We start from the raw sequence: 10321 nt of genomic DNA on the forward strand, positions 1-10321 counted from the left end.
CTTCTTTTACTTCATGATGTTTGAACTTGTTTTAAAAAGAGAAGAGAACTATCAAAGCTTTCAGGTTTCCAACACACATTATATTTCAATATTGTGTCTGCTTGTTACGTCTCACTGCAGGCTACAAAGTGCAGTTCATCTCGTGATTTGAAACTGCTTTGTGCGGATGATGAGCAGACCAAAACCTGCTGGATCACAGCCATGCGCTTGTTAAAGGTCGGCTTGCTGATGAATAACTGTGGCTGATATGTAGGACGAGGAATGCTGAGTCAGTGCTAGAATCAGATTTAGCTTTGGAAAGAGGTCAAGGGAAACTATCGAGTGATGCTGGATTAGCATTCCCGCTCTTGATAGAGGCAACATGTGTTCATTGTCTGGATATCTGATGGAGCAGTTTGAGGCATGAGTTCATCACACTCCTCCATAAAAAAACTGAGTGTAGCATAAAACATGAATTTCAGGGGATGTTTATTTTTTGTCTTGTCTTCACAACAAATAAACAAGGTTTAAAAATTAAATGCAATGTAGTATCTGGGCTCAAATTAATCATTTCAACCTTCTTCATCTTTCAGTTTGGGATGCAACTTTACCAAAACTTCATTCAGCCTCATCAGAAGCAAAAAGTCTCACCAATGGTAAGCTGAAGTTGTAAAGTTGTCTGTAATAATGGAAGCTGAAGGTGTTTGTGTAGTGTGTAGTTCAGGTGCTATTTAGGTTATTGTAAATTTGTTTATAAATTTCTATTCCTGAATATCAGCCACAGTTTGTAGATGGGCCGTTTTGTACCTGTCATTGCTCAGTGTCTTTCTTGTTGTTGAATTATGAACTGATCTTAACGGAGGCAAATGTGGTCTGCATTTCTTTAAATGTTGTCCTTGACTGTATCATGACCTCCTGGATGAGTTGTCAATGCATTCTTGGATTACTTTTGGTAGCTAGCCAGTCTTAGGAAGCTTCACCACTTTCCCATGTTTTCTCCACTTGTGAATAACAACTCTTGCTGTAGTTCACTGACTTCCCAAAGCCTTAGAAATGATTGTGCAACCCTTTCCAGAGTGAGACTTCAATAACTGTGTTTCTTATCTTCCCCTAAGTTTTTGTGATTAAGTCTATGGTGTGTTGTTTTTGGGATGTTTAAATAGGTTTCATTGGATTTTTTTTTTTAAATCGAACATATCTATCAAACTTAGATGTCCAAAAATCTGATGATTACAGATAATACAGAATATGACAAAGGAGGCAATTATATTTTCTCTTTAGGCCAGACTAGTTTAGATACCTTTTTTATATTGCCTGAGCTACTTTTTGTTTTTACTCTGGTTTTCTTTGTCTAATATGTTTAGACAAATAAATTGCAAAAACAAAAGGCATTTGTATGGCACTACGTGTTTTTATTTCTTTGTATGTATGGATGTTGTTACCAAAATCTGGTCTGATTTCCATGTCCATAGAGCTATAAAAAATTATATGTTTACTGAGAACATTTTTGACGTCTTCCGACATTTTCTCTGTGCTGTAAAAACTATACTACCGTACTAGGATTTCTTTGTGAGAGAATACTTCGGTTTAAAGAAGTAATGGAACACTATAAAAGTAAATAAGAGTGTAAAGTGGACTAATAAATTTGAACCATGAGACAAAGTTCTATGAATTGCTGAACATTTATATTTACGGAATGATTTTTAATGCAGTACTATAAACTTGTCATATGCCAGTGTTCTACTTTTAGCCTCTGTTAAAATAAATCATTCAGTGAAGCCTTAAAAACAATGTGAAAGCATTAAAAATGCAACAGTGATAAAATTCTGTAGGACAAATAACTCACCTTCAGTGTTTTAATGTGGACTTCATGTCCCAGAATAGCCTCAAACTTTACTGAGGCAGCAAACAGAATCTATTTATGGGTTATGTGCATGCTCGCAAGCTGCCAGCCTTCTAAAAATACATAATGATCAGCTGCTCTCACATTTGACAGCTCATCCCTTCTTCTTCTTTTCCTGCTGTCATGGGGTCGAATGCTCCCTGGCAGACATAGCCAGGAGGATTTGCTAGAAAGATTGGAAAGTATGTGAATCAGCTCGATGCCGAGCTGGGTAATTAAATTTTATGTATAGATAACATGATATGTTTCAGCAGAATTGCTGCCATTTATAAATGACAGTTGAGCTGATGAGTATTTACGGCATGTGATGTGGGTCAGAAAGGATAAACAGCAGTAAAATAAAAAAATAATGTTTAAGAGCACTCATTTTAATTGCAGAGCTTAGTTGGTGGAACAGCAATAAGTGTTGCAATTTGAAAGCTTTGAGGTAATCCTCATAAGAAGAATTTTCTTGACTGTGTGTGTAGTTTAAAGCCACTCACTCTATGACAGCTTAAAAGAGTAAAATGTGCCCATGTGTCATTCTTTCCAAAGCCACTCTAATCCCTTTTCAATAGGGCTTTCTGTCTGGAATTATCTAGAAATGATGAGGATGAAGTCACATTACACAGACACTAGGTGGCAATGCAATCCCACATTGCAGCAAGTCTTTAAACCTTATAAAGGTTCTTATAAGGTCCTTATAAAAGGGACTCAATTAAAAACAATCTGCATTTTATTTCCATGATTTAGATTTTTACTTGCTTGAACTAATGTGTCTTTTATGGTTTAATTACAGTGCCTAAAACAACATATAATTTCGTTACCATTTCAGAGAAGCATCTCTGAGAACTCACTGGTGGCCATGGACTTTTCTGGTCAAAAGACTCGAGTGATCGAGAACCCGTCTGAAGCTCTCTCTGTGGCTGTGGAGGAAGGCCTGTCATGGAGGGTGAGTCAAGGATTTCTCAACAAATGTCTCACTCTATGCAGATAGAGACCAGCTTTATGTTTATTAACAAGGTAGAAATTTGTTAAAAGGAGTACATGAGAGACAAATCTACAAAATGATTTATGTTTTTTACTTTTTATCCAAAATATTTTATAAGTGTGGTATACCTTTCTATATAATGTATGTAAATGTATACTCTGGTACCTCTAAAAGGAGTTCAGTGCAACTAACTGCAGAAGTTACCTTATTATTGAATAGAGTCTACCACTGTGTATTTTATTCTCAGTAAAAATCCAACTGTTCTCTGAAGGACTCAGATGTTTGTTAGAGAACATAAGTGAACAAACAACATCAGGAAGATCATGGAAGTCAGCAAAGAGGTCAGGAAAAAAGCTGTGTAAAACAAGAAAAATAAGTTGTGAACAATTTAAAAGCAGGATAGGTTATCTGAAAGTTTCCAAAATTTCAAAGAGCAATTTATAGCTTGAAAATGGATTAAAAAATGCATCTGTAAGCCTTCCGAGACATAGTTTTACATTTTAACTGACAATATGAACAGAGGCATTAATCTGAGAAGCAACCAAGAGGCCCTAGGTAACTCTGGAGGAGCTGCAGAAATTCACAGATCAATTGTGAGAATCTGTTGACAGGGCAACTATTAATACTGAGCCCTTCAGATCTGGGCTCTGTGAAAGAGCGGCAGGTTGAAAGCAAGAGGGAGTCCAGTTTGCAGTTTTCCACTTGTCACATAGGGAAAAGCAAACATGTGAAGGAGCTCAGATACAATAAAACCACAATTTGAATATTTGGCCTGTGTGCAAAACACTGTTGATACTGCCAATACAATTTGACTGAGCTTGACTTAATTTGCAAAAGAGGCAGAGCTTTGATTTGCTTGATGTGCAAAGCTTGTTGAGAAATATTAAAATTCATGCATCATTTTCCTTTTGCATCAAAATTATGTGCTGCTTTATATGAAGAGTGCTTTGAGTAGTCAAAATGATTGGAAAGTGCTATATAAGTTCAGTCCATTTACCATTTAAAACCTAAAATTTTAATTTTAAAATTTAATTTAAAATCTCAATAAAATAAAATGAAGTTGGTAGCTGTAATGTGACAAAACGTAAAAAGATATATATATATATAAGTTATATTATGAAGATCACTCATGTCTCCCTCAGAGGAAAAGCTGCCACCGTTTGAGTGGTCATGGGAGCCCCTCCTCCGCACAGAGCTCAATTCCAAACCTAGGTATGTGAGATACTTCTCTATCTGCTTCACGTATGTACACATGTAATAAAACAGCTAACTCTCAATCTTTGTGCTGCAGCAATCCACTTGGCTCAGCCGTGGTTCCATGGAAAGCTGTCTAGGGAAGAAGCTCAGCATTTAATTACCCAGCAGGGTCTTATTGATGGGTAAGTTGTTCATTCTCTTTTAGCATATTGTCTTGCTTAAGACAATTGGGATTTTGCAAATCGGGTGACCTCTTGCCTCATATCATTTAGAGAGTTTTTCTGTCTTCGCTGATTTGGAAAAGAGCAAGTACAACAATACATTTATAATTGTTTACACTTAGACCAATCATGTGCAGTTGACAAAATTATTATTTACAAATGATGACCATTAAAATGGCTACATTTATGTGCTACAGTGTCACAGCTTAACACTTTCCTTTGCTTTTATTTGTCAACACGTCAGTGATATCTTTACCAAGACAACTACAACAACAATCTTTAATTGACTATATTATGTTTTACTACTCATCTCAATAATTCATGAAGATTTAAATATTGGTAAGTCTCAGAAGGTGTATTTTAACATACACACTTTGGCTTAAACTACACTAACTAGGTTTCTTCCTGTTCCAGAGTGTTCCTTCTGAGGGACAGTCAAAGCAACCCAAAGACGTTTGTTCTCTCACTCTGCCACATGCAGAAAATCAAACACTTTCAGATTCTACCAGTAAGTACACTTATTTGCATAAATCTAAGCTAAACTGGAAAACATTTTCTTTTGATTAAAAGGTTGGTCAGATGAGGGTGTTTTTACAAATACAGACCAAAATTATTTTATTTATGGTAATAAATTGCTAAAAAGAGAAAGAAGATATATGTCATGAGATTATTTAACATCTCTATAGTCAGAGCTTAACTCAAAATCAAATCAAATCGCTTTGATTAATGGCACTGGTTGTTTTCCAGACCAAATTTGGAGTCATAGTATAAAACAAAAACAAACAAAAAAATTAAAAACACTACAGGTTATACTTTATTAGGTTTTCTCCAACTTTTCTGACAGATTGGATTATTTGATGCCTGAACAACACCAATACAAACAGTTTCGCTGGATTCACATACAGAAGTTCCTAGCTGGAACAGATGGAGACTTGTCATGCACCATTTTTGTTTTCTATTTTCAACCAAGCTTCCAAATGTGTTGAGATTCACCTGTGCATTTACTGTAAATAAGATGGATGACATCTACCCTGCTATTTTACCTGCAGTACAGCTTAATATCATTATTATGCACATTGTCTTGTTTTCTGTAGTCATCTTACTATCTTTTGTTGCAATGACACCAGACAAATCTCCTTGACTATTATACAAGTTGTTGTCAGATATATATCTGCCATCTCCATTTAAATTTAGGGAAGTGTAAAAACTAATAGGAGGTGGAAGGACCTGTCTGGGAAAAAAAAATATATATATATATCTTTAAACCACTTCCATGATTTTGTTATTAACATACAGCTGAAGAAAAAATATAAATAAAAAAGCACTTATAAAGACTTGAATAGTTATACTTTAAGCCTATTAGCCTTACTTAGCATTACTTCATTGTAACATCCATGATGTTGTGCCTCAGTCATGGGAACACAAGTTAGAAGATGGTTGGTTGTAAGGTTACATTTTATCCAACTAAATCACAGTTTCCAACAAAATAGGAAAACATATTGAAAAACAGTGGTGTAGACATATAGCCTTATTAAAAATGGCATTTTACTATTAAAATGCCATAAATCATCTTAAAATATATTGTAATAATTTGTTTTAAATGTCCAGAAACTTGTGATAGAGCGAATTGAGGTTTTTTATATCTCCCTTTTGTATTTCTTTTCACATAATCCAACTTGACTCTAATTTATGGATTATATCTGGGGCTCCTTGTTCTTTTGGCTCAAAACATGTCCTTGTATGACAGTAGCTATACATTTGAAGTCATTATCATATACTGTCAAATAATCCTAAATAAAGGTTTAGATGTCCATGAAAAACAGATGAGAAATGAGTCAAACATGTAAAATAAACTCTGCACCAAGGTCAATTTCACTTGTTTTCTATTTGCCACAATTGGCAGTATCTGTATTATATTTGTCTCTGTTTTATGTGCACGTGTGAATGTGTGTATTTGGTCCATTTTAGGTGGACGATGAAGGGGAGCTGTTCTATACTTTGGATGACGGTCACACACGATTTACTGATTTGATCCAGTTAGTGGAGTTTTACCAGTTAAACCGTGGGACTCTCCCCTGCAGACTGAAGCATCACTGTATCCGGATCACCCTGTGAAATGGACACTCAAGACTCCCCAATGGGCCCTTCACTCTGGATTTTGTTGGACAAGTTTTTGCCTTACAGAAGAACAACGTAGAGACTATGGTTTTCACAATGTGGAACATTCTCCATCTTACTTTTTCTCTTTCAGGAAAGGTCAGCTTTCAGAATGGACTGCATTACCATTATAGATTGCAAATAAGATTATTTTTTAACTCAGTTGTGTCTCTACATGTATTGGGAAATCTATTTTGCAAAGCCTAATCATGATGTTTTGCTCTAAAAAGTGTGAAATTTTGTCACTTCACAATATAAGTGAAACTTTTTTGTAATAGCTGATTTTCTAATGGTGTACACATACAATATTACTGAAACTCCTTTATACTCTACAACCACAAACTTTATTATATTTTATTGGGATTTGTTTTTCTCGGTATGCCAAGATGCATAATGATGAAAGAGAAGTGGTTCTGAAAATGTAAAAAAAAAAAAATCTGAAATTTCTCCCTTTGCAATTACAGCTCCAAATGCTTTGGAAGATGTATCTAATGACTAACATTTTCACAAAATAGCTTGTCAAGTTTTCAGTGACCTCAACTGACCACAGCATTTTTCTTCCGTTCTTCCACATTTGCTGTGTCTCGTATATGTCTTGGGGAAAACTCCAAAAAAACTTCTTAAGATTTTCTCCTTGCCAATTTTCTGTAAAACCCAGATTTGTGGAGCACATAACAAATACTGTATCTTCCCTGCCTTCAGATTATCCCACTTGAGCGGTGGATCTCTCCAATTCCTCCAAAGGTACCACAGGACTCCCAGCTGTCTCTTCTGATGAATGCATTTTTGCCTGGCCTACAAGCAAAGGTGGATAACCATGTTGGTTTGTAGTATTACCACACTCTTTTCATGTCTAGATGATGATATGAAAAGATATGATACTTCCAAAGCTTTATACCTGATCAGTCTGCTCTTTCTTGGTCTTTCTGATGTTGTTTGTTAAGAAATGTTTTCTAACAAACCTCTTCAGTTGTTGAATCATACTAAGCACATGTGAACACTATTTACTAATTGGTTGACTTCTGATCGCGATTGATTGCTCCATTTTTTTATGGGCACTAGATGGCTGCTGAGTAATTACTACATGCCACAATTTTAAAAAATTATGTGCAAAAAAAGGCAAGCCTGCAAGAAAACTTCTAGTTATGTGCATCCCAATAAAAATATATTAAAGTTTGTGATTTTTAAAGTAGAAAAAAATAGAAAAAAGTTAAGGTGAGTAACTATTTTGGGTGGTATTGTATACATGATTCATTTCAAATAAAGAAACATATGCTGAATTGGATGCATGCAGTTCTGAAAACATCAGTAAGAACAAGTTTCAGCTGTTCAACATAAATAGGGCTATTTTTTTCTTGTTTTTGTACCTCTCAGTGTTCAGGATTTTTTTTTATTTGTTTAGTAGAGAGAAACAGCCTCTCAAGAAATAGTACAGCGTTTTCAGCTGCAAAGCAGAAACAAAAGGAAAATGGTGAGAGAAGTTTGTCTTTCTGTAATTACTTCTGAGCTTCCTTAAGAACAAGAGTAAAAAGGTGTATCTTACATCTTTTACCTTTCAGCCATTATGAAGAAATTGTGTATAACCGATTTTGATCATACTGAATTCACCTGTAAAATAAAATGAACCCCTTTGGAGTTTGTTCTTTTTGTTTTCGCACCTGGATTGATTGTAACTTGATGCTATACAACCACTGTAGATCACCACTTAAAGGCAGTGTCAGAAATGTTTTTGTCATAGTTGTTTGTATGCCATTAGCACTGCTGTGTAAAATTAGCATAATTTATTATTATTATTTAAAAAGAAAAAAACAAAACTACATTATTAAAAGAAGATATTTTGAGTCACTTTTAAAATAGATGTCTGCGTTTTATTTTAGCTTCAAAATTTTGCATTCAATTAGTAATACACTAGCAGCTTAACCTTTATGATACATGTACATGGGGAGGTAATTGGCATTTTTTGACCTTTTATTTCCCCGGTATTTTCTTATTTTTAATTATTATTTAATCATCACTTGGTCCAATCAAAACAAATATTACAGATTAACAAACAGAGGTACTGATCTACAAAATAACAAATAACCAACTAAATAAGAAAACAAACAACTTCAAAACAAACAAATAAACAAAAATAAAGGAGGTACACATTAAAATGGATACATATAGGACAAAGACAAAACACAGAACATAACCAAATGGCGTTGATTAATCTACGGTTACAGATATTTTGGATAGAAAGGCAAAAAGGACAACAACAAATATTATAAACAAGTAAAATAATAAAAATACATGCCAGGACAAAGAATAAATAAGCAAATACATTGAAAACAACTAAAGAACATGTTTTGTGATTTTTTTTTAGTAAATTGTCCCATTTTCCCTCCTTTGGCCCGGGTCTTTGTTTCCACAGTGGCACAACTCACCAGCATTGAAATGGCATCTAGAATAATGGAATATATTTTATTGATTCTGATTGATTTTTATTTATTGCTGTTTTTTGTTCAATTGTTATCTGTGGTGTGAGAAGATCTAGCCATGGTAATGTACCAATTTCTTCTTCTTCTTTTTTTTCCAAATAAGCAGTGTTGTTTTTTTGGCAATAGTCAGTGCCACAACCAGCAATGTGTCCATTGATTTGGAACTAGATCTAGATTTAGAGCTAACATCTAAACCAAAGATTTCTCTTGTGGTATTCTTTCTCCCCATGCTATTTTCACACTATGAAGTGTGGTACACTATGTCAGTGTACCACACTGACATAGTTTGACAGCAGGGGGGTGCTGTGGATCGGCTGGTTTTCAGATGAAAGATCAGAAGTTTGATTTTCTGCCATATGTCAAAATGTTGGTGGGTAAAATGTTGAACTCTATCTCAAAAAATGGTTCTGGTGTCCTGTGCGTTAAAGCTCTAGATAAACTACCAAATTGGTGATTTAGTATTAATTACTAAAGTAATGAAAGGTAGTTAATGCAGCACTGATTATATAAGGTTTAATTTTACTCCAATTTATGGAAGAGGGAGCAATCTGGCTGAAAAAGTTACAACAATAGAGAATTTAAATGTTACAAGGAAGAACTGTCTTATAAATGGGAACATTTGATGTGAAGATCCAATACTTGAGTTCTGATGCAGGCATTTTAAAAGAGAGATGTGTATTGACTGACTAAACTCAACTCTTGTGACATGTGTTTTGTTGTTGCTTTGCCTGACTGAATTTGACCTCTACCACACCCCCAGTAAAAAGGCTATAATATTTGCAGTAATTTTTTCAAAGTAATATTTCTTTTAAAACTCACATAGAATAAGATATCTAATAAATCTGTTTTATCTTGATGTAATTGCTGATGTTTAAGGAGATACAAAGACTGCAATGGCTGTTTCATTTTTTTGTTTGTCTTTATGAAGTCAAACATTTTACATTTCACGGAAAAAGCCACCTTTACCTTCATCCACTAGATGGTACCAGAGACATTTTCCTTGCTTGATTTTTCTTTTGATTTCCATTTTCTTACACTCTTGTCCCTAGTGGGGTCAGAAGATGCTGGTGGAGATAGCCCGGAATGTTAGCTATCTCCAGCTAACGTTCCGGGCGAGAGGCAGGGTACACCCTCCCTGAACAGGTCGCCAGTCTGTCGCAGGGCAACACAGAGACAGACAGGACAAATAACCATACACACACACTCACACCTAGGGAGAATTTTAGAGAGACCAACTAACCTAACAGTCATGTTTTTGGACCTTGGAAAGAAGCCGGAGTAACCAGGGAGAACCAATGCATGCACAGGGAGAACATGCAAACTCCATACAGAAAGACCCCAGGCTGGGAATTGAACCCAGGACCTTCTTGCTGCAAGGCAACAGTGCTACCAACTGCGCCACTGTTCTGCCCTTTCT

The 10321-nt window shown here is 35.2% G+C and overlaps 1 protein-coding gene across 3 annotated transcripts in view; it reads left to right on the forward strand.

Moving 5' to 3' along the window:
• The window catches only part of grb14 (growth factor receptor-bound protein 14), a 28413-nt gene extending 20132 nt beyond the window's left edge, over positions 1–8281 (forward strand). For all 3 annotated transcript variants that reach the window (XM_028022747.1, XM_028022749.1, XM_028022748.1), the window contains 7 exons: positions 121–216; positions 573–635; positions 2697–2813; positions 3995–4064; positions 4144–4231; positions 4685–4778; positions 6239–8281. In XM_028022747.1, the coding sequence (XP_027878548.1) occupies positions 121–216; positions 573–635; positions 2697–2813; positions 3995–4064; positions 4144–4231; positions 4685–4778; positions 6239–6385 (675 nt within the window). In that variant the 3' untranslated portion in view covers positions 6386–8281. The remainder of the gene's footprint in view (positions 1–120; positions 217–572; positions 636–2696; positions 2814–3994; positions 4065–4143; positions 4232–4684; positions 4779–6238) is intronic.
• The last annotated feature ends 2040 nt before the right edge of the window (positions 8282–10321 follow it).

This window comes from Xiphophorus couchianus, chromosome 7 (genome assembly GCF_001444195.1).
Source record: "Xiphophorus couchianus chromosome 7, X_couchianus-1.0, whole genome shotgun sequence".
Classification (NCBI taxonomy): Eukaryota; Metazoa; Chordata; class Actinopteri; order Cyprinodontiformes; family Poeciliidae; genus Xiphophorus; species Xiphophorus couchianus.